At 38.1% G+C, this 25,566-nt stretch overlaps 1 protein-coding gene across 3 annotated transcripts; it reads right to left on the reverse strand.

Annotated features, from left to right (window-relative positions):
* Positions 1-9,917: 9,917 nt before the first annotated feature.
* LOC136222015 (E3 ubiquitin-protein ligase UPL3) lies at positions 9,918-24,188 on the reverse strand. Of its 3 annotated transcripts, none has more exons than XR_010685462.1 (18): positions 22,942-24,188; positions 22,639-22,749; positions 22,413-22,529; positions 22,157-22,327; positions 21,925-22,086; positions 21,239-21,487; positions 21,041-21,162; positions 19,520-20,954; positions 15,836-15,931; positions 12,516-14,081; positions 12,199-12,420; positions 12,000-12,104; positions 11,740-11,820; positions 11,600-11,668; positions 11,366-11,494; positions 10,537-10,659; positions 10,233-10,450; positions 9,918-10,077 (listed from the first exon to the last, which is right to left on the reverse strand). XR_010685462.1 is itself a non-coding variant. In XM_066009495.1 (17 exons), exons 1-17 carry the CDS (start codon positions 23,809-23,811, stop codon positions 10,385-10,387), a joined length of 5,694 nt encoding a protein of 1,897 aa, XP_065865567.1. In that variant the 5' UTR covers positions 23,812-24,188; the 3' UTR covers positions 9,918-10,384. The 3 variants fall into 3 exon arrangements, 1 of the variants encoding a protein (XP_065865567.1); XR_010685461.1 differs by having other exon boundaries at positions 9,918-10,145; XM_066009495.1 differs by having other exon boundaries at positions 9,918-10,450.
* Between the last annotated feature and the right edge of the window lie 1,378 nt (positions 24,189-25,566).

Raw genomic sequence — 25,566 nt, forward strand, 5'->3', positions numbered from 1 at the left:
CGTAGGTGGGAACGGGCAGGTCACGCCGCGCGCGCCGACGGCGGAACGAGCGGTGCATGCCGCTCGTCCGCACGGCCGAACGGGCAGTTCGTCCGTTCGACCATGCGGACGAACAGCATCGGACGCCCGTTTAGGCCAATCCAATAAAAAAAAATTCAAAAATTCAAAAACGAAATTTAAATTTAAATTTATATCGTAGGATTACCTCGTGTACGAAATCATGGTCTTCGGGAATGCTCAGGTCCATTTTCGTCCAATTAGAGTTTTTAGGCTTGGGAGAGAAAGAGAGGAAAAAAAAGTTTTGGTTTTTGAGTTTAAATTATGAGGAGGGCATAATTGTCAAAATAGTGCGGTGGTTGGAAAAACATATTGTGGTATATAGCAATGCCCATTTATTTTTCATAAAGAACACCCATGCGTACCTTGAGAAGTCATCTATAAAGGTTATCATTTATTGATGGCCATTAATGGTTGCTTCACACGATCAAATACATCAGAATGCACCAACTTGAGCATCCCAAACTTCTTAGAGTTGTAATAGGCTTGCATTCGAGCATCCCAAACTTCTCTAATAGATCTTCAGCATACTTGTGTTGACAATAAGAAGAGTCCTTCTTTTGTGCGCTCAACTTCAAGACCAAGGAAATGGTTTAACTCTCCCAATGATTTTATTTGAAATCGTACCGATAAGTTGGCTCTGACTTGATTGATCTCATCAACATCATCACATGTGATGATAAGATCATCAATATAAACTAATATTATAAGCCAACTTCTCACATTGGACTTTCACAAACAAACTGGAATCAGTTGGTGTCATCATGTAGCGACTGTAAATCAGGAACTCTGTTATCATCATGTGTCGTGCTATTGGTGCTTGCTTCAATCTGTACAGTGCCTTTTTCAGCTTGCATACATAGTTTGGTTGAACCTTGATCTTGAACCCTTAAGGTTGATCCATGTAAATCTCTTAATCCAATTCGCATGTAAAAAAGCATTCTTCGCATCCATCTACCACAGCTTCCAATATTTACTAGCTGCAAGTGCTAGTATAACACGTACTGTGGTGATCTTCATAAATGGATTAAATGTCTCGTCATAGTCCATATCATACTTATGTGAGAATCCTTGAGCTACCAATCGAGCTTTGTATCTTTTGACTGATCCATCAGGCCTCTGCTTTACCTTATAGACCCATTTGCATAAAGTGGGTTTCACATCTTGGGTTTGGGAACCGAATCCCAAATCTCGTTCTGCTTCAAGGCATCTATTTCTTCCTACATGGCCTTTCTCCACTCCTTACTTAAGGATGCTTCTTCATACATCGTAGGTTCCTTTACTGCTTCTTTGATCACTGCCGCATTTGCATACTTAAGATTCGGTCTCCATTTTTCTTGTTTATCTTCACACTGGTGATTGTTGTTCCTTTGTTGCTTTATCATCGTCAATGATATCTTCGAGCTGACTTGGCCATTCTTCTTCTTTGAGGATGTACTCATATGCACCATGGAGATTTTCAGATGACTTACTCCCAATGCTTTCTTCCATTGGTTCTACCTCTCGAGTGATTTCTTTAGTCGCCTCATCTCTTGCAAGTGTTTCTTGTAATTTCTCATCGATTTCTTTTGAATCAGGTAGAACAACTTCATGAAAAGACCATCAGGATGAAGCTTCATCAAACACCGCATTTCTTGAAGTATAACACCTCCATGTTATTATGTTACAATACTTCCACCCCTTTCTTTGATTGTCATAACTCATGAAGATGCACCTTTATTTCTTCCTTATCAAATTTACTTCGTAAATGATTAGGAATGAAAACATAGCATACGTAACCAAAAACTCAAAAGTGATTACAATGGGTTTGATCTTCCATAGCTTCTCAAATGGTGAAATGAATCCAAGTGGTGCTTGTGGTAGTTTGTTGATCACATCTGCAGTTGTCTTCATACAATCAGCCTAGAATCAAGGTGGAACATTATGTAACGTACTTCTACATATCTTCGCAAGGTATATGTTCTTCCTTTCTGCTACTCCATTTTTTGTGGAGTATTACGGCAAGTCAATTATCATCGAATCTTATTGTCATGCAAATATCTTGAGAACTCGTGTGAAGTATACTCTCCTCCATTGTCAGTGCAAAGGCATTGGATCTTCCAATCAAGTTCCTTCTCGACCTTTTCTTTGAACTCTTGGAACTTGCTAAATTCCTCTAATTTATTTTTCATAAAGAACACCCATGCGTACCTTGAGAAGTCATCTATAAAGGTTATCATTTATTGATGGCCATTAATGGTTGCTTCACACGATCAAATACATCAGAATGCACCAACTTAAGCGGCTCATTTGCTTGATACTGAGAATCTTCATACGGTAATTAGTGTGCTTTCCCAAACTGGCATTCGACACATATCAGTCATCTCGAACATCAAGTTGTGGAATTCCTTTAAGCACTGACTTATTCAGCCTCACATTCAACTTATGATAATATCTCACGTGTCCCATGCGTGTGTGACATAGATCCATTGTCTCGCTCTTCCCATCATTATCGATATGGGTTGTTTGGGCTGACATTACGTAGATAGACTCAAGGTTTCACCCGTCCATTAGTGGTGTGCTCGTAATCCTCAAACTTTGGTAGACCTTCATATTGTTAGGACCAAATACCATGTAGTTTCCTGAGGATGTCAATTGTGACATTGATATCAAGTTCTTTGTCATCCCAGGTACATGGAATACATTCTCCAGTTGCACTTCCTTAGAGTTGTATTGGGGTATGACCATTATCTTGCCAACATGCATGATTGGTATTTTTGAGTTATTCGCGATGACAACAACATGCTCCCCTTTAAACTCTGTCATGCTCGATAATTTTCCCTTGTCTCTAGTCATATAGTTAGAGCATCCAAAGTCCATTATCCAATCATCATTGTAATTGATCATTTTATTACTTACGTCGGTAAGTCCTAGCTCATCTTGTGCATCTATTTTGGAGGGCATGACTGTATCATATATCATTGGCTCTATAATTACACATGAAACCTCGAAGTCCCAATCTTCCCCTCTTTCATCTTGAGAGTGTGTGGATATTGTAGTGTGTTTCCTTTTGCTTTCTTATATCAGCAATCTCAAGCATAGTGACCTATTTTGCCATAATTATAACATTGATTATTCTTGTGCCGATGTGATTTCTCGTCCGTCTAGTTGTGGTTAGCTCCCCTTTGTTGCCAACTCCTTCTTTGTTGCTTTTTCTGCCATCCTTGTTTGGATCTTCAACCATTTCTCAATCTCATGGTTTTGGGATCCTTGCTCTTTTATTGCTAAAAAGAGTTTTATCTTCATCCTTGATTGAGACTTTAGACATTTGTTTGTCTAGAGCCTCTTGATTAGCCAATGTATTTTCTAGCTTGTTTAAACTTTGCTCTTTAGCTCATCCATAGGTTGTTGTGGCAAACGCATTAAAATCGGGATACAATCCATGGACTATAATTCTTCTCATTCTCGTTCCAGTAATTTTATTTTCTAGATCTAATTTTGAAATTTCTTTACATAAATTTGTAACTTTAGTAAAGTATTGACTCATTGTCATGTCATTTTGCGAGTCCGGAAGTAACTCGTTCTCGAGTTGTTGGAGTTTGATATCATTCGTTCTTACAAATACTCCTGCAAGAGTGCCCCATACTTCTTTGGGGGTTTTGGCATCCTTGATGTACTGCAACAAATCGTCCTCCACCGAAATTGATAAGTTATACATTACTTTACCACACTTGACCTTCCACTTTTAAAGGTCATTTTGTTCCGTTAGAGGTGTTGTGTCATTACCTCCAACAGTCTCCTATAAATCTTGGCCAAGCAGATAAATTGCATATAAGTACTCCAAGTACTATAATTATTATTATTAAGTTTTTTTGGAGTGCTTACCAAGGTAGATATGTCAGCCATGATAACTTGGTTATTTCATTTAATCAACCAAGTAAGTTTGGTCTCAGACTAATAATTTTCATAGTCTTGGACTACGCGCTAGCAATACCTTGAACCACCATGATCCCAGATCACAAACTCCTTAACACCTGGTGATCGATCCCTGAGAACCTACTCACTTGACTATCGGTCCCTAACTGCCTGCTTTGATACCGCTTGTTGAGGACTTAATTTAATAAAAAAAAATTATTATCAACATGATACAAGCACTAACACTTTTAATTATTACACAATCTCACAGCCCCACTTCTAATTATTTCGCGTGCATACATACTATCTTTTACTCTTCCAAATCTCATCAATAGTCACTCTTCTAAACCCTATCAATAGGCTTACTTAGTCAACTTCGATAGCAAGTTTGCCTAAATGTCACACGGGTCAAAAAATAACCTCGTGACAATTGGTATTGGAGCCATGTTTGGCATCTTTTTAAGCAAAGGTTCAAACACTGACTCGACCAATGTGAGGAGGTATCAAAACAACAATTTTCAGACCTAGGTACCAAGAACGTGAAGGAGTTTAACCACGATGGAAAATGAGGTGGAGAACATGACTAGAGACTAGAACCGTGGTCGTAGGGAGGATGCCACATGTAGACAGAACAAGCAGGACAACTCCAATGTATCAAATGTTGGTGAGACACTAAAGCCTCGCATCATCAGTTGGTAAGACCATAAGGCCTCACACCGTCAGTTTAAAAACTCATTTGGTGGATGTTAAGGCTACCATAAGCGATCTATTTGACCAATATAAAGGTCTTATCCAAGAAAATGAAGTAATCTCTGAAGTTTCCAAAGGTATGTACAAGAATCTTAGACTTCATCTCGTGGAAAAACTTTCTTCTTTGGAAGAAAAAAACGGGGAAAGAGTTACAAAGAAGTTGTATGGATATGGCTGGACTCCAACATAAATGGCAAACCCATCGTTGTGCTAGTAGTCCCAATGATGCAAGCACATCCAGGTCAACCACAACAGCTATTTGTTGAAACATAATTTTCAAGAGTTTTTTATTCTGACAAAAATAAATTAATTAGGGAAAATTAGATCCCCAAAAATATTCAAAATAAAGAAATTAAATTAAAATTGATTTAAGCTAATCATATTTGTTCAATGTGCTTATCCATATGCTTTAAAATCAATTTAAGGTGATAAAGGCCTTGCAATAAAACAAAGACCCATTGGCTTATCTTCAAGATTCAAAAGAAGGAAGCCCAACGGAATCAGAAGCCTAGAAGCAATAGGAATGGACAACTGGCGTTGACTCTGTCACAATCAAGCTGATTCCCCAAAACTGGCAAAAAGGACAAGCTACAGCAGTCGTGTCCCCTCAACGTAGCTCAAGATAAAAGAGTTCATCATTCTTCAGAGGAAAACTTTTCACCAAAAGGACAGAAGTCAGAAGCTGATGTTGACAGATTTTGTTTCCCTCCAAACTGTTAGTTTTGAATTTCAAACGGAAGCTCTGTTCACCCACTACTATAAATATCAAGACATATACTCCTTGAAAAGTTGATGAAATCCTAAGCTGCTATAAGAGATCAAAACTTTCAAAAGTGTTATTTGAGCAATATTTGCAAGACACAATCATTGTAATATTTGTGTTCGTTCAAAAGTGATTTAGATCCTCATTATGTTCTTTGTTAAGAACAATTCTTGTTCATAGTATTTTCAAAAGCTTTGTTATTTGCTTTGGTCATAAGCAAATAGCAAAGAAATAGATAGGTGAGAGATATTGTAAAGGAATTTACTTTACAGAGGCTCTAACTATTTGTATAAAGGTTTGTGCTCTACCCGTGTAAGAGTACTTTAGTGGATTAAAGCTCAGAATAAGGTATTCTGAGGACTTGACGTAGGCTAGAGGCCGAACTAGTATAAATGTGCTAAATAACTATTTTCTAACTCTACCGTTATTGCTTCTAATCATTTATGCTCTAACACTTATTCTCTACATATATATTGCCTCTGCTTGATTGTCATTGAAACGTTAAACCCATAATATCATCAGAAGCTCTGTCCAAACAGGAGACTACTACAGCGCAGCATTTGAGATCAGAACCACGTTCAATAGACAATATTTGTCACTGATCTGAACCTGCTTCTGATATTAAATCTTGCCTCTGTGCTTTGCAAACAGAAACATGCCAAGTGAGAAAAAGTTAGAAAAATGTTAAAATTAACCAATAGTTCCATTCACCCTCCCTTTATAACTAATACTACCTCACAAGGGACCAACAAGTGGTATCAGAGCCTAAAGCTCTTATTAAAATATAAACTATCTTGAGCTCAAGATCCATAAATGGCTGCTAACAGCACAAAAAACCTCCCCGGTAACGAGACCACTCAAATTCTTCCAGAGGGTCTATCGATGATCAAACCCCTTTTGTTCTTTGGATCTAATTATACATTCTGGAAGAACAAAATGAAATTTTTTATCCAAGCTCATAGCATGAGTGCCTGGTTAGTAATAACCAAAGGCCTTATGTTCCTACTGAGACAGTAAAGGGACTCAAGTCATTAAGAATGGGGATAAATGATCTGATGATGATTTAAAGAAGCTACAAACTAACGCTTCATCTATAAATATGCTTCAATACGCTTTAGATGATGCAAAATACAACAATATCTCTAGTTGTGAGACAACCCATGAGATCTGGAACAAGCTAGAGGTGACCTATGAAGAAACCAGTAAGGTAAAGGAGTCCAAAGTGAACCAAAATATGAGACTTTATGAGTTGTTTGAAATGAAAGATGGAGAAGGCATCTCTGACATGAATGTCAAATTTACCAATATCATAAACGAGCTCAAAAGACTAGGGAAAGTCTTCTCAAAAGAGAAGCAAGTCAAGAAAATCCACAGAAGCCTTCCAAAAGGTTGGTAGGCTAAGAAGACGGACATTGAGGAAGCTGAAAACTTAACGACATACAAATATGACGAGCTAATTGGTTCTCTTCTGACACATGAAATCTCAATGAAAAACTTTGGGATTAAAGAGAAGTCAGAAGACAAGAAACAAAAATCGATAGTGCTGAAGGCTGGTTCTTTAGAAGAAAGCACTTCTCATGATGAAGAGATCGCAATGTTCACCCGCAAGATGAAGCGGATATTCAAAAAGAATGATCAATACAAGAAGCCATTCAAACGGTCTGACAGACCCAGAAAGGAGCAAAGTGATAGTAAGTTCAGAAAGGAACCCTCCAAGCCTATCACATGCTATGATTGTCATCAGTCGGGGCACATCAAATCCAATTGCCCAACTCTAAAAAAAAAGAGAAAAAGTATGGTAAGAAGGTCATGGTAGCCATGTGGAGTGACAGTGATGAATCCTCGTCCTCTGAACACGAAGTTGCTGAAACAGCCTACATATGCTTCATGGCTACGTAGACAGATGAGCAAGTAGCTGCTAAAGAAGTTGAAGCTTCCAATGCCTCTGATGATGACCATCATAATGCTGAAGTATTTCCCTTCCTATCTTCCGAAATGAAATGATAAACGCCCTATGTGATGTTTATGCACTTGTAAAGAAGTGTAATAAAAAGATTAAGGCACTAGGAAGGAGATGTGATGAAATTGAGGAAGTAAAACTCGGAGACATCCGACATCTTCAAGACAATACTAGGAAAGATGAAAACCTCAAAATCATGCATAAATTTGTCATTAGAGTCTATAAGGAATCTAAAACCCTTCGAAAGGACATCACATCAATTCAGAATCATTTGACTCTAAAGATATATCGCCACCATCAACAGTACTACGGAAGCTGCTTCCAATACAAAATGATGGAAGAACAAATCAAAAAATTGTTATAGCTTTTATGGAAAAAGATGTCATATCACAAATGTGTTGGCACAAGAATGGCTATTTTGATCAAAAAATATATATAACCTGTTAAAACTAACCCTAAATGACCCAAAAAGACTTGGGTACTTAAGAGGCACGGATTATCTTGCAGGTAACCCTGAGATGTGCACAGCAGTCAAAGATGTTGTATATTGACAGCACATGCTCAAGGCATATGACAGGTGATGAAACTTAATTCATTGAATAAGATAAGAAGGAAAAAAATATCACATGACCAAATCATTCAAAAAAAACTCCATGACACGCTAGCCGATCCCAGGACTTCCTTAAATGAGTGTTGACTACTCTCTTCTTTCGCCAACGACAACAGGCTACAAAATTAGAAGAATTTGATTGATGTGATGATACCAATAGATGAGAAAGACTACTTAGGCGCATAGCCACTCCTCTCTAGAAGCTTAGGCCGTAGTTTTGGCAAAAACATGAACTGCTACGCCTCCTGCACTTGTTGCTGGCATAAGTCACCACTCGGTTTCAGATCCAAGGGATTCCTCTTCTGAACAAAAATAGCAACGACAGGTATTATCGATAGGGGAACTTTTGAGAGTGAGAACTTCAGGCTTTTTTCTTCCAATTAAGAACTACAAGTTTTGAAGATGATATGAAATGAAAAATAATGGGCTCTGGATCCATCGGAACCAACTCTGCTATTGAAAGTCTCCTTAGTCGAAGTTCTGAAGTACAATCTACTGAGCATGACTCAACTCTGTGATAAAGGCAGAAGGGCAACTTTTGACACCTCTAGATATCAAATAATAGACGGTAAGACAAACTCTCTTATACTTACTGCTCCTAGGATAGACAATGTCTTTATGCTGAACATGGAAAATAAATTTACAAAAGATATATGCTTGGTAACAAATGACTAGTTTCTCAGTGACAATACCAAGCATTATGTGCCAATCTATGTTGAAGTTGTAGCTAACAAGTGCAAGGACGAGCAACCAAGTTACTCGAAACTAAATGTGCATTGTCAGCAAGCACAAAGGAGGTGAAACAAAGTTCAAAAACCAAAAGGAAGACAGAATTCCCCAAACATTGTTCACAACCGAAAATTCCAAGGCAAAATATGCCCCGCCCTATAATAATCCTTGTACTAAGTTCGAGGTAGGATGAACTGGCTGTTCAGATGTTCCATTCAACACTAGCCATCTAATGACATATCTAGAGGTTATATATGGTGGAATTATTTGGGTTATTTTAAGGCTATCCAAAAACCCATGGTGGGATTATTTGGGTTATTTTAAGCCTATCCAAAAACCCATGTGAATCAACCTGCGAGCACTATCGGGCTTGTGCTACAAACGTAGTTGGGCAATAAGCCCAAAAGAAATGTTAATAAATGTTAAAGCACTTAGACTATTTTTAGGTCCATACTAACACTATGAATAAAGGATAGGTCATTGTAAACTAACTTTAGAGAGGATGAACAGAGGTTTAGGCCATTGTAAACTGACTTTAGAGAGGACCTTTGTAATACATTTTATCATATTATTATAAGAAAATTTGAAGTGTTGTATCCAAATCCCCTAATCGTCCCATTGTAGTGTTGTATCCAAATCCCCTAATCGTCCCAAGTGCATACAACCCATCTTTCAACTCTTCTGAATCCCATCATAGGATGGGAACTATCTTTCGCTCTTCTAAATCTCATTGATAAGCTTACTTAGTCGACTTTGATAACTAGTTCGCCTAAGTGTCGCACAGGTCAGAAAATAGCTCTGGGACACTAAGCTGTAATAGAAGAAAATATGAAAACAACCACAATAGCAAATAGAGAGCAACTATAGCGTAAATATCAAGAACTAGTTCAACACATGCTACTTCAAACCATAAAAACTAATAATAACGATCTCAAAAAACATCTTAGAGAAGAATATTCTCTGCGCTCAACTCGTGCATGTGATTTGACATGGTTTGTTATTGTTCTTAGGAATTTGTCAGGTTTTACTTTGCTAGTTAAAGTATGAAATCCGATGGCCTACTCTACTCTCTACTGCGTTCTTACAATGAACCCATTCAAGAACATAGCAAAATTGAACTTAATGAACAAAGACCAAAATAATAATAATAATAATAAGAGGAAAATGGTGATTAATATTTTGATGTATTATTTTTCCCATTCGATTGTTTAATGGCTTACATACTAAATATTTGGGGGTAAAAATGAAATTCCTAAATTATATATACAAAAGGCATTAGCAGCTGACAAGCCCTCCAAATGCGGCAATCCAAACCTGAACAAAGATTTAACTGACATTTTAAAGGGGGGATCTTGAATACAAAAAGAATTTACCCAGCCAGCCTACCACAACAAATGCATTCCATCCATCAGATCCTGTGGTATAAAATTGGACCTAATGACACATTCCACAAAATTTTAGAAACTGACCTTGATGACACCACTAGTTTTACAGGGGGGGGCCCACCAAAAAGAAGCCATTATTGAGCAGAACTGGTGCTACTTCCTATATCAAATTTATCCAGGAAAAAACGGAGTCTCTTTGTGATACAATATACATCATTCAACCAGTTAGTCCAAACTCATGACAAATCAAAAGATCCCTGTCCTTCATTGATTGCGTACACTAGTTTCTTGTACATTATTTCCTGTTCATATAACAACCATTTATTATTATATTAGCACCACTACTTTCAGCGGAAACTAACTCAAATTCACCTAATTCGATAGATACCTTGGTGGAGTATGGAGGAAGCTTCAGGTAATTAGCACAGGTCATAACACTAGGCAAGTCGTCATCCGCCAACTCTGAAGCCCCACTTCCATTCGTTGCATTATTCACTGCCGATGAAGAATGCTGCAGCATACAGGCACCAAACGGTCATGCACAGCAACATGTCCTAAATGACTAACAATGCACAACAAGAGAAAATCTAGCATACTTTACTAGACAGTGAATATAAAAGGTTCAATTTCTACCGAAGTTCACTTGTGTTAACCACACCGAATGAACTTGAAACTTCCAACTTCATCGCTCTTATCAATTAGAATTAGAATAAAAGAAAAGAATCTGACTTACTGGCTATAATAGACAAACTCAAATTTTGGTGAATTTTAACTACTTTCTCTTATTTATATTGAAATCTAGAAACTGTTAATTCAGAAACTCATAAAAAAGATTCAGTAAACTTCACAGAATTGTGATCTTTTCAATTCCATGTTTACTACAATTCCTCTCGGCCATGTATCCTTTGATTTTAGAGGCTTAAAGGCAGGATCTGGTTAAAAGCCCTTGCCTTCCTTACTCAGACTCATAAACTTCTTGTCACGAAGGTTCCTCACCATAGCTCAAATAATTAGTTCACTCTAGCAAATCATTTTATGATCATAACATACATATAGAGATTCAAAATAACAACAATTGTTGAATGAGAAAAGTCAATCAACAATTAAGAACTTGAAAATTAAAAAGAAAATGAAGTACTATGCATGTGAAACACTAACTATTGGACTAAAAAGCAATACAGTAGTAAAAATGAAATATCATAGAATCTGTATTTTACCTTTCTAACAATAGTTAATTTTGGATTTAGCACAGCTAGACCTCCAGGTGGTAACCTTGGTGCACCAGTAACAAACTGGCAGAAAGAACGCTGTTGCTCTGGAGTGAACTCTCCCATAATCTCCAGCAACTATAGACACAATAAGAATAATAAGGATCGTGTCAGTTCTTACAATATAACTTGTGCCAAGAACTCTTCAACAAACAAACAAACAAAAAAAAAAAAAAATCATACATTAAGAATTGCAGGGCTCTTGGCTGTGTATCCATGGTCGAACTTAATATGATCGACAAGGGTCTCCGTCTGCAGCCAAATTCAATCAGAAAATTTTATAATAATGAATCCAGTCGTAAAAAAGAAAGAAGGAAATTTACCTCCCACAACTCTCGACGTCCACAAAGCAAATAGTCTAATTCTTTCGGAGAAAATATTTGCAATGAAGTGATGTCAAAAACCTATTGCATATGCACAAAAACAATTACAGAATATCAATATCATGATAACAAGAAATCAAATACCAGTACCATTTTCAATAATAAATTTAAGGATCCATGCACAGGACCAGTGTCCCAGACTATGCAAAAACTCAATCTGTCAGCAAGTTAAAACCATAAATAAAAAAAATAAAAACCACCTGATTAAACCCAGCTCTAAATGCTTCCATCTGTCGCATAATGCCTGTCTTCATAGTCGCATCAACCACCAAAGATATGTACTCCTCTAAGTTATTCTTATCAACCTAAAGAATTTAAGAGTTGCAAAGTAAATTAATATAGGAAGTAATAATGTAGGAAGCACAATTGAGAAAAAGGGAAGCTAATATGTCATTTTACAGTTTCATCTCCAGGTTTCAAAATGTAGTCAGGATAACCAGGAAGGCTAAAATCCAAGCAGAGATCTTCAATGGGTGTCCCACGGAAATGCAAATCAGCAATATCATCAGAATCACTTCTCAAAGATTCCATGAAATGTTTCCTGCAAACAAGGGCATGCAATTCTTGCAAAACCTTCCCAAAGTCCACATCAAATGAGAGAATGTCATACAGATCAAGCTCCTGAAATGGATTTAATATAGTACCATGAGATGTGAGTAGTGGCCCTACTAACCAAATCCACAAAAAGTAATGCACATCAATAAGATTTCACTTACTTGACCAAGCACAAGCTTGTAAAATGCTGCCGAAAGTGACAGATCAAGAAGGCGTCCATCTTGAAGAGCTTTTGCCATCACACGTCCAAGAAGCCGAAAGTTCTCTATGACCTTATATAAATGGCTGCCCTCAGAAACTTCAGCACTTGGAGGCCAAGGACGAGGAAACAAGCCAAGTGGAGCTTGAACAACATCCTCGTCACCCACAGCACCAGTGCTACTATTGAATTTCCCATCCTTGTTTCCGTCATTATCAATTTCCATTGAAGGTTTATGAGATGAAGTTGACCTCCACATTCCAAGTGCAGCTTTCTGCAGATCATGACTCAAAAGCGTATAGAACTCTAAGGTTGGGCCCAACCCTGTCCCAACTTCACCAAAATATTCTACTTCAAGCACTGCCTTCTGACTGGAATACATCTCCATCACTTTGGCAGCAGAATCCAAAATGCGGTTTCGTGAAACACGAACTTTCTGACGCTGTAATCTCCCAACCCTGACCTCTCTTTCAGTCATTGATCCATGACCATCAGCACCCTGTTGCTGCTGAAGGCGAGATAGTGCCCTAGACAAGCCAAAAGCTGTAGAATAGAAATACTGACGACGTGTCTCAAAAGGGAACAAGAATGGACATGCTTTCGTCAACTGATAACACCATGATGGAAGACTCCCGCTGCATAATGCAAGCGCATCCTGTATTTGACGAGCTAGCTTAGGAGTGAGCTTGTTGTTGATAAATTCCTCAGCAGCAACCCTATCACCTGTAGGATTCAGCTCCTTCAAACTTGATATTTTCCCTTCAGAAAAATTGTCTGAAACTAACTGGGCTCTGAGACGTGGTGCCAGCTGGTTCAAGCCTTCAAGTACACGTAGGAGCGCCAAGATATTATAAGTAGGGTTTGATTTCTCCAGATCACAAGGAAGTTCCCCTTGTAAGATGCTATCTAGAAGAGACATACGATGCAGCTGGATGTCAGAGTTCAAATTGGAAGAACCAGTTTTTGCAGACTTCAATGCAGTAGCAGAATTTGAGCCCCCAACAGCAAGTCTATCAGATTGCCCATCTGCCCTCTGGTATGTAATGGTATATATATCACTCCAAAGCCTACTTCCATCACTAGAGATGAAATCACTACCGGCATACCGGTCATCATCCTCCTCATCCAGCACAAGTTGTCGTTGGATGGCCTGATAGATAGTCAAATGCCTATTGAGCATCTTCCCACCAGCAGTAAAGATCAATTTTGGAGGATCACTAGAACTACCAAGTAGGTGACGTCCTTGTCGATCTCTACTTCTGAAACCTCTACCATTAGCAGTCCCAAGGCCAGCCATCGCAGCTGCAGCAAAAGACATTGCACCCCTTGAGCCATAAGAGCTACCACCCCTGAATTCATTAGATTCTGAGCCCCTAAGAGTGGCTGCTCTGCTGCTGGAACCAGAAGCAGGAATGGTTTGGCTATCACTTGTACCTGGTGCACCACTGCTATCTTCTGGTGCATCACCCAACTTTACATCATGAACTTTTTCAGGCATGCAAAGTGGTAGCGAATCATCTCGAAGAACCTGACAGCAACAAAATCAAAAATATGTATACAAGGTAACAGAAACTAGTAAATAAATAATAAGAGTCCAACTTATCACAATTATAAAACTAAAACAATAAAACAATGCAAATATAATTGAATGACGTGTAACATTATCCAATAAGCTGACAAAACAAAAGTACATTTACAAAATTACCCTAGTATCTAAATGATGTGTAACATTGTCCAATATGCATTCAAACAAGATAAGTAGACTTAATAAATTACCCTAGTATATCTAACTATCACCGTCTTTCCTTTGACCCATATTTTGTCACAAGGAAAACAGATCTTTAGAGATAGCTTCATCAATAGTAAAATTATTTAATAAAACAAGGTGGTCTCTAAGTTAATATGTATTCCAATCTACTTATATTTCCATCCTTGTCCAACCATCTATCGTTTCAATATTAAATTTAAAACATATTTCCTATCACCTAGCATGGGATCCGAAAAAATAAACAAAATCACTAAAATATTTTAATTTAAGAAATAAAATTACCTCATGTACATATTAAAAATCACCCAAGAAGACAAATTCAATGAAATACATTTGAAATATATTTCTTCATATAAAAACTATTCACTCATTTATACAGTTGACAACAGACATCAACATTCAATACCCCAAACTCAAAACCACTCGAGGATTAGAAGTTAAAATTTAATCCATTTTATTTTTTCACAATAAGCTGAGTACCAACCAAATTAATCATCCTCGCAACCAATTCTCAACTGAAGTGTACGCATGAGCAATTGAAATAAAACCCTACTAGGAAAAAAGTTGAATGACAAAAAAAAAAAAAAAAAAAAAAACCATAAAGCATATGCTAGGGGACTAATGCAATTTTAGCTAAGTTTTGGATGCGCCGCTAAATTGAAGATTAAATAATAGGCTTAATACATCACTTGCCCCCTGAACTTGTCGAAGTGTCTAGATAGCCTCCTCAACTTGCGTAAAATGTAATCGATATATCACACTGTTGCAAAAAAAGTAGGTTGCATGGGGAAGATGCATTGCACGCGCCAGAATGTTATTACATAATTCACATAATAGATTAAAAAGAAAGTTCTTACTTGCTCAACGGCAGAACTTGTCTTCTCTAATATTAGAACCGCATAAGGTCGTTTTAGTTTTTTTTAAGAGGCGTGCAATACATCTTCAGCATGCAACTTACTTTTTTTGCAACTGAGTGATTAATTGATTACATTTTACACGAGTTTGAGGGGCTAACTGGACATTTTATGCAAGTTGAGGGGCTATCGGGACACTTTGAAAGTTCAAGGGGCAATCAAGCTTTTTGGACAAGTTCAGTGGGCAAAATAATAACTATAAATCTTGGCTAACAACCCTAAAAATAAAAGAGATCGTAATATACTATCAAATAATATGACCTAACCAGCCTCATTCCCCTCTACCAACACATGCAAAGGGATGAAAAAAACCATAAAGCATATGCTAGGGCACTAATGCAATTTCAACTAAGTTCTGGGATGCCCCGCTAAATTGCAGATTAAATCGTAACTATAAATCATGGCCAACAACCCCCCAAAAAAAGAGATCGTAATATACTATCAAATAATATGACCTAACGAGCCTCATTCCCATCTACAAACATTTACAAAGGGAAACACAGAACGGGGAATATGAAGAAAATTTGAAAAGGAAGCTAGAGAATAAGGGAAAAGTCACATATGAGCATCTGAGTTAAGATGAGCAATTCAGAAAATTACATCATCGTGGTCATCATCATCATCGTCAGAAACATCATCATCTTCAATTACCAAAGCATCGTCAATTTCAACAGGAGATATATCCAATTCTTCATCCTGACAGAGAATAAAAAACAGAAAAACAAAGTTAACACAGTATTATTTCATGCAAAATTCAATATTGTGTTCATAGCTTCATTGTTCTATCTTCTCTCAAAGTTAAAACTACTTCTCAAATTTAGTTGAGTAGTCTTGTTGACTGCATATATTGGCCTAGAAGCATGCCATTACAGGCTGGTTCATCCCCTACATATCATGCAAGCTCAACTAGTAGTTCATTGATACTCAAACAATCATTAAAAAACATCTTAAGGGAAGAGTTGGCCATACATGTGAATACATAGAAGCACTGAACTTCTAGGAGGTTAAAGTACGAGTGTCAGATACTCCGGGACACGCACCCGACACTCCAAATAAGTGTCCCCTCGTCTTTATTTTTTTAATATGGGGACACTTCTGGGACACAGCTCATGAGTTAATTAAGTAGAACATAGGGGTTCTTTTATAATTTTGCAGTGGATTCCTCTGATATATGAAAAAAATAAAATAAAACCCTAATAAAAAAGAAATCAACATCTAAAGAAAAGAATATTTGCGCAGCCCCTTTTTTGGTAGTTTAAATGGTTTGACGTATTTAATGTTTCTTTTTGATGAAAAGTTACTTATTATGCATGTCATTTATGGCTTATTATGACTTACGAATGTTATTCAAGATATATATATATATATAGATGGCGTGTCCCCACCGCACCCGTATCTCATCTTTTAAAAATTCCATTTACAGCACCCGCACCGTAAGGGTACCCGTGTCGGTGCTTCCTATGCACATTGTCATAAGAATTACTGACTTCCATCAGAAGCATTGATATCTTATAAGTTATAACCATAGATATCTTTAAAAACTGCAATTGTTAACCTTGCAAATTTATTCCATTCTAGACCAGCTACAAGTAGAGCATGACTATGGATGAAGATAAAATGAAAAACATTAAAAGAAAAGAGCTAAGAAAAGGAAACAGCAAAAGATTAGAGCTATGAAGCACCAACACTCCTAAGAGGTTGATGTACGAGAGACTAACACTACGAGGACACGCATGGACACTTTGGGGACACAGATTCTGAGTTAATTAGATAAAATATAGGGATTTCATTTAAACAACCTCACAAAAAGGGGGGTTGAAATAAAAAAAAAAGCCGTAGCCTTTTATTTGTAAGAAAATCAAAATCTAAAAATTAAAACCCTAACCTAATTACAAAGTCTTCAATTGAGACAGCAAAACAGAGAACTCAAATCAGTCACTACCAGCCACTTAGGTTTAGCTAAGGACAATTCTAAAACCCAAATCGCACATTAAATCTAAAACTAGCCATGACATCCGACAACAATGATTAATCAGTGGGTTCCAATTCAAATCCTTGGAATAGTCTTTAGACTTGATATTTTAAATAGCTTGAAGTATTAAATGTTTTTTTATGAATTAATGTCTTCTTACAAACGTTATTTATGGTTTATATGTTCATATATCTTTTAAATTTTTCATTACAAATGTAATATATGTATTATATATGATACATATTTTATATAAAATTTGGTGTGTCCCCGTCATACTCGTACCTCAAATTTTTTAAAATGGTTGTATGCCTTATTCGTACCTGTACGAGCATCCGTGTCAGTACTTCATAGGATTAGAGCTACCCTTTGTTTGGGAGTCAACCAAAAACTAAAGCAAGTATTATTAAGTTATCTTGTATCCCTTCAAGAGGGCGAGCCTTGGCGCAACGGTAAACGTTATTTGTCGCGTGACCGAGAGGTCACGGGTTCGAGTCTTAGGGGCGGCCTCTTGCCAAAAAAATTGGCAGGGGAAGGCTTGCCCCAATACACCCTTGTGGTGGGCCCCCTCCCCGGACCCTCGCTTAGCAGGGACGCGTAGTGCACCGGGCCGCCCTTTATCTGTTATCCCTTCACTATTATAAGAATAAACTCCCTCCCTATTATATAATTTCCCCAAGACAAGTTCGCACTTAATATTCATAAGCACTTCATAGGATTAGAGCTACCCTTTGTTTGGGAGTCAACCAAAAACTAAAGCAAGTATTATTATTAAGTTATCTTTTATCCCTTCAAGAGGGCGAGCCTTGGCGCAACGGTAAACGTTATTGTCGCGTGACCGAGAGATCATGGGTTCGAGTCTTAGGGGCGGCCTCTTGCCAAAAAAATTGGCAGGGGAAGGCTTGCCCCAATACACCCTTGTGGTGGGCCCCCTCCCCGGACCCTCGCTTAGCAGGGAAGCGTAGTGCACCGGGCCGCCCTTTATCTGTTATCCCTTCAATATTATAAGAATAAACTCCCTCCCTATTATATAATTTCCCCAAGACAAGTTCGCCCTTAATATTCATAAGCATTTTTTTATCCTTTAAACATCCAAATGTAGGCATAGTTGTTAAAGGTGCGCCTCGAGCAAGGCTCAAGGTCTTGCGCCTTAAACCTTGAAACTGAGGCCCTGTTCAAAAGGATCTCGCCTTGTGCGCCTCACTCGCGCCTTGGAGCATGGAGCCTGGTGCGCCTCGCAGTTTTACTTAGGTTCCTTTTACAATTTTTTATTTTTACAGTTTTTTGTAACTGCTTTAGTTTTTTGAAATACTGCTTTTTCAAATAACTGCTTTACAATGAATTGTTAATAGCTTAGTAGCATTAGTTATATTTAAGTACTCCAGGTTAAGACGTGAAGTATATGTTAGTGTCTTTATGAAGTATGAACTTAATTTGGTGTTTTTGACATTTATGATTGAGCAGTATGTTTTTATGTGGTTTTATTTTGTTTGTGTGGTCGTAAGTGTGTTTTTTTGGTTTACTCTTAACTAGTAAAAGAGTATATATTTTTATTTTATTTTATGCGCCTTGCGCCTTTAACGACTATGAGTGTAGGTAATTGACTTATCAGTCACTTCCTTCCTTTTCCTATTCCATGGATTAGGGACCATCATTTACTTCGATAACTAACAAAAACTCCAAAACAGTGCAAGGAATGGCAAGCATATAGTGTAAAATACAGCCTTAAAATTACACTCCCCACTGCGTCTCACAGAGAAAAAAGATGTAAACATAGCCATACATAAAAATGAATCGCCAATACCAATGAAAATCGCATAGATAGAGATGGAAGCAGCTAATTTTCCCCTTAGATAGTCTTCTATAGGGAATGCAGCAGATATAAAGATTGGAAATTGGATATACATGGCACTGTGGCCTACATTCAAAGTTTTGCCATCTCATGTTTCTATGCCACATCTTCCTTGGAGAAAAATGAGACTGGAAAACTGTCCATATGAGGCATATCTATTCTCCAAATGCCATGTATTCATATCCAACTTCCAATCTTAACCCCACTAGGAGGAAGAAAAAAAACCTTCAGCACATGTTCATTTTTTATCTTCACAAAAACACATTCAGCTTATCTTAGGATATCGAAACGCTTTAAAGCAAATGACAGAATAACAGTTCTCCAAATGTAAGGCACTTCAATTGTACTAAACAGATTAAGAAGTAAGGATATCTACAGTGCTAGAGCAACTTGAAGTAACATAACTGGTAGTCAATAAAACTTTAAATAATTATAACATGCTCATATACAGTATATACCATACCTCAGAACTTGAATCTCCGTTAACTGGTTTTATATGTGCATCTTTATCAACAGAAGCTCTTCTACGAGTCACATTTCTAGTTTGCGGTCCTTTTGACTCCTCTTGTGCAGGCTTAAAAACAGCTTTCCCCTTTCCCTTTGATGAGCTTGTGGTGCTTTTCTCCTGCAAGGGTTCCTTCCTATTCGAATCTCCAATGTTAACAGATGATCTTGATCTTGATCTTGAAGAATGACGACGAGTGGCTGAGGGGGTGGAAGAAGGAGATGATGCACCAGCTCCTGTGGGTGTGGTGCCAGATTCAGAATTACCAACAGAAGCCGAGGGCTTCTGACCAGATTCACCCCGCTGAACTCGAGGCCAAAGGAACTCTTCAACGGCTGATAAACTTGCTAATGGATCAATAAGGACTACATTTGAAGAATAATCGCGGAGAGATTTTTCTCCCTGGGCTCGACAGAGACGTAACTTAAAAGGCTGAGACAATGCACTAAGCCCAGATGAGAGACGTGCACTTCCAGTCGATGACCTAGATGAATGGCTCAAAACAACAGGAAAACGTTCTAATGATGACAGGGCATTTTGCAGCTTCTGAACCAAGACAGACATGGAAGCAGCATTCCCCTCATCAATACTTGAAGGAAGGGTAAGAGAAATAAATAGCTTAAATCTTTTAAGCGCTTGTTGACGAAGCCTGGATAGGTTAGCTTCTGAAATTCTCTCCTTGGAGAAGTAACCACAAGAAAAATAATTCAACAAGGCTGCTACAACCCCACTCCCAATAAACTCAAAAGTGGATACACCATCACCTTTTCTTAGTTCAGCCAGTATCTCAGAAATCACCCCAATCAAATATTCTTCTTTACTAGCAGAGCTTTCAAAGTTACGAGCCTCAGAAGTTTTAGATTTGCCTTTTGCTTTAGTCTTTTGGTCATCAACACCAGCATTCAGCTTCATGCAAAGATTTTTTAATTGTAGAAGATCATCAGTGACTCCAACTTCAGCAGACCCAGGATCTGATGGAAAATACTTGACTTTAAAAGCCTTGGCACATGCACTTACTGCCACACGAAGACTGGAATTAACTGTTGTGATTTCAATAGAATTTGGAGGTGATCCAACAGTTGATGGAATAGGATTCTTGGATTCCTCTGATAAATTTCCCTCCGAATTCAAGTTACCACTGCGACGTTTATAACGCCTGGAACGAGATGATGTTCCAGATACATAATCATTATCCTTCTCGGCAGGAGATGCTTGGATAGGAGTGGCATTTGAATTTCCAGCTAAGATGAGTTGATCTACGGCATGAACCACACCCTCTCTGATAAACATCTTCGCAAAAATTCCAGGAAGCTTCTCCATAAGAATTTCAGCAATTTGGAGGGCTGGAACCAAGACATGAGGATCTTTCCATGCTAATACACCAGCTAAGAAACTAAGAGAACAAATAATACACATAAATTACAGTGCAGCAGACAACTAGAACATAACAAGGATTCATGCATGTATTAGACCAGTTACCTAGATATATTTGTGAAACTCATTAAGGACTGAATCATCTCGGCGCTGCTGAAATACATCAACTTTCCGATAACTGAAAGACACTTGTGGCGAACAGGACTGTTTACACTGGAACCATATATCTGCTTGGAAAAAATTGCAATCGTTATCCGCTAAGAGAGAAAGCACCTAAATATAACTAAACCATCACGAACTAACCTGTATCAGAACAGGAAGAAGATCCATTCCAAATTGCTGTAAAAGCTCTGGCTGATCTTTTAATAATTTTTCTCGGGCTGAAAGCTCCGGAATAATTCCATTTAGATCATCTTTCTTCCCAGTACTGCTTGAAGGTGATTTCTTTACCAGAGGTCCTTTCATAAACATATTAGAGCTGGCAGGAAGAGAGATTGTTCCATGTGGAAGTGGAGGGAGAAGCTCATTTGCTAGGTTGACAATCTCAAAAATCTAGGCAATGAAAAGAAAGGAAAGAATAAGAAGAAAAGCAAACTACTTATATCCAACTACTTGTTTATGATTTCCACCAAATAACTATTAAGTAACAACATTTCAATAATCAACATTGGGAAATTCCATATCAATTACATATTGGAGATGAAAACAGGTCTGAGGTGTGACTAGAGCTAGAGAGAGAGAAATGAAGATTAAATAAGATTAGAATGTTGGACTAAAGCCAAGGTATAGAAAGGTGTATAAATGTTTATCAACAGGCAAAGCTGGCAGTTTGAATTTTGAAAGGTTGGTCTACATAATAAATGTAATTGAGAAGGAAAAATGAATACTTTCATCATGCAAGTAATTATGAAGAAAATACAATATATCACACTTCCATGTAAGTTTCTCAAACTAGTCTAATTTCCATTAAAAGAAACAGCAGCAAGCACCTGCTCTGCCGGTCTACTTAGAGCTGGAGGAACTGAAGAGTTTGCAGAAACACCAGAACCTGATAATATATCTTTGAGAATCCCACTTATTCCAAGGAGAAGCAAGGTTTTGGCTCCAAGAGGGGATCCACTTGCAAATGTGGATAGAAGTCGAATTAAACCCTGCAAGCCTCTAGTTAGCATACCAGTTAAAATCAATTGTATCACAATTCCAAGCGCACACTGGTCTTACAGTGTAGGTAGGTGGGCTCAGAGATGCCTGTCCACCTCCAGCATTACTGGTGGAAATAAGAGAGGCAGCTTGTGTGACCAATCCATGATTACAAAGTTCGTCCAATTTGTCCGGAGAAGAAGCAAATGCTTCAGAAATTCGAGTCAGGCAAACAGAAGCATGCTCTAATACCTACAATCATTATAAATGAAAATGACTTGTGAGGATATTTGAAAGAGTTTAGTTGGCTGTATGCAGGACAAGCTACCAACCATACCTTAGCATCATGGTACTGAAGAAGATTTGTCAACAGAGGAACTGCTTCCATCACAAAGTCAGCCGCATCTGAAGGGAGTTTTTTGCACATATTTGCAGCAGTAGATAAAGCTACCCGCTGATACCATAGAATGAAGTTCAAATTTCATAAAAATGCCTCATAACACTGAAGACGCCAAGCTTAAACTAAAAAAAAAAAAACTAATACCAAAAATCACGTCAGTTACCTGGACTCCAGTGGAGAAGAAATCCAAATAAGAAAGCACTGCCATAAGAGCACCAGCTCGTAAACATGCAGTAGGATGCTCCTGAGATATCTTTTTAAGCGCTTGCAGGGACTGTTCCATTGCGAAAAAAAGAAAAACAAACTTCAGTAACCAACCAATATTTAGTAAGCTCCAACTGTAACAGATTGCCAACTAGATATATAGTTCAAAATTAACATCTCTAATAAGCAAGAACATATGAGTGCAACAAACAATCATTAATTTCTTGGAATCAAACTTCTTTTGAACATCCAACAAACAAACCTGTTCAGCCAAGTCCATGTATTCAATAGTAAGCAACCTTGCAACAAAGCAGGAAACAGCACCGTAGTGCACAACAGCTGCACAAGATGAAGGCAAGACGTCACATAAATGCGTAATTGCCCTAGCAGCAAGCAGCATTATGTCCGGATTACTCTCGTGGTTCAGCAACCCAACCAGCACAGGCACAAAAGAATCGACAGAAAAGGTACTCAACGACTCCTCAGTTCCTATTGATAGCATCTCACAGAGCTGAGTTAATGCCTCTACTTGCTTACCTTCCTCCCCATCAGCTCGCAATCCTGATAAAATCTTCTTCAGCCTCCCAGATTGATGCGAAGATGAAGCAGATGGCAATCCCGAGGAAGGTAGCAGATCATCAAGCCCAGCCCCAAGCTTGCGCAATAGGCCTTGTAGAGCACTGCTGGCCGAAGTTAAATTCTGATGGAAAGTGCCGATGCCACCACCTTCGCTATCATTATCATCGTCGTCATTAGGGTTATTATTTCCGGATTCCATATTCAACCCAAAGCTATCCCTCTCTCTATCTCTAATTTCCCTATTCTCTCGAACCCTAACCTCATGTTCTTTCTCCTTTCCTTTGTCAGAAGATTCGTTCTTGTTACGACGAGAACGGGAAGATGATTCAACGGGGATACTGGGGTCCATAGGTGCAGGATGAGAGCGAGCAGGGCGAGAACGGGTGTAGGGAATTGAGGGAGCAGTGACGGTGGCAGTGGTGGAGGTGGAAGAAGAAGTAGCAGTGGCAGAAGAGAGGCGGGAACGTTTCTGAGCACGAGTGGTGGGACCGGAGGAGGAAGATGAAGGGGCTGTTGAGGAGGCCTCCGCCCGCTTCCGGCTCCGAGTTTCCATACAAGAACTGAACCGCCCCGATTAAATCCGAGGTCGCGATCACGCGGCACCGGATCGGGTAATGATCATCTGCATCTGACGGCAAGGAAGAAAAAGAAAAAACCCTTAAAAGTGGACAGGGAGAATTAAGAGCTGGCGTTTAGCGCAATAGAATCCAAAGAAAATGCCCAATCTGCAACCACAAAATTCACATGTAAAATCGAAAAATTGCAGTTGGAACCAAAGAGAAATTGGCACAATCAGGGATTGTGATAAAGAAGAGATTCGGTTGGAAGGGGGTAAAAGAGAAACCCTAAGGTGAGAGAGAAGATGAATTGAGTGTAGACTTTTTATGTGTTGATGATAGTGAGGAAGGAAAAGAGGGAGATGATTTATATGGTCTGTTTGGTAAAATTCTTCTTTCTTTTTGGTGGGCAGAAGAGAAATGCGCGAGCGGTGTGAATACTTCTCCCCTTTGCCCTCTGCTGCGTCCACATCGGCAATTAGGCTTTCAGGGCATAATTGTCAATCTAGCTTCTTTAACAAAGTTCTTCGGTTGGTAATTGAAGTTGGTAGTGAATTTCAAAAATGTAACTAAACTTCATTTTATTTTAATAAGTAATTTCATTTTTATTTAAATAAAATTAATATAAAAAAATCATTAAAATAGTGACTAACAAACTGGTTGGAAAAAGAAAATCGTACTAAAAAGTAAAAATCTATATTACTTCTCATTAAGATCAATATCGGTTTTACATTGTATTTATACAACAAAGTGAATTCTCACTAAGAAAGTGATGTATTAGTCTTTATTAGAACAGAATTTGGAAAAACATAAAAAAATACCGAACAAAGTAATTGGCAGAGTTGCGGATTATGTCGTTTTCTTTAATACGTTTGCAAAACTACCTGAAAGTATAAGCAGATTAAATTCTGATTGCCTTCAGGATAAAACAGCTCACTCGTAATACGAGTTCGTATTGCACAGCACGAACTCGGTCTTTGTACACTCAAATTAGCTCAGGATCAAATTTTAGAAAGCAGTAAGGAAATTGAATCATGAAAACATGAATCACACAACTATTTATAACAAAAAAGAATTGTTGTGTTCAGATTTGGTGGAAAAGAAGGTGGGAGAGAAATCATGGATGTGGGAAACTGTTGGCGTGCCCTAGTTCATAGGCATTGATTCTGGAATGTGTTAAACATTATATATATGAAGTATCCATTGATTGACAATCACAAACTTGTCTGAGACTTGTTCTATTCATGGGAATGAATATAACTAAAGGTCTATGCGCCCAGTATCTGTGTAGTGGCGTTGGATCACCATTGCAACACTTGTATAGTCATATATGAATACAGATATGCATTGATGTAGCTCAATGCGGGACTGCACTGATCCGCTTTAAAACGTTTCATGGTGGACTTGTCATTAATCTTTCTACATGTAGAACTCTATTATCTCTAGACCTAATTTTATCATAGTAAACGACGTGGAATCCCGCTCACTTTGATATTTGCCTAACAGGTCCGTAACAGGATGCCAAATATGGGTATGCTGGGTGAATTGTTGAACACGTTGTTGCCGATAGATAAAGTGAAGGGATTACCACTCACCTAACAGTGAGCTCATATCATCGACCACTTGATAAGTGGAATTGAAGAAGTGTATGGTCATACCCTGATAAGTAGTTTACTTATATGATTCATCAGTTCACTTTCGATCAAGAAATATAATAAACCGTATGGAGAATGACAGTCACCATGTCTCTA

Source organism: Euphorbia lathyris, chromosome 3, assembly GCF_963576675.1.
Source record: "Euphorbia lathyris chromosome 3, ddEupLath1.1, whole genome shotgun sequence".
Taxonomy (NCBI): domain Eukaryota; kingdom Viridiplantae; phylum Streptophyta; class Magnoliopsida; order Malpighiales; family Euphorbiaceae; genus Euphorbia; species Euphorbia lathyris.

Bases quoted from the DNA above. Each gene is read 5' to 3' on its own strand.
- LOC136222015 (XM_066009495.1), bottom strand. From the start codon at position 23,811: ATGGAAACTCGGAGCCGGAAGCGGGCGGAGGCCTCCTCAACAGCCCCT. The intron at 22,328-22,412 runs GTATGGTTGGTA...TAATGATTGTAG, and splicing joins TTCAGTACCATGATGCTAAG to GTATTAGAGCATGCTTCTGT. The intron at 21,163-21,238 runs GTTAGTTCGTGA...TTTTCCAAGCAG, and splicing joins TTCTTCCTGTTCTGATACAG to ATATATGGTTCCAGTGTAAA.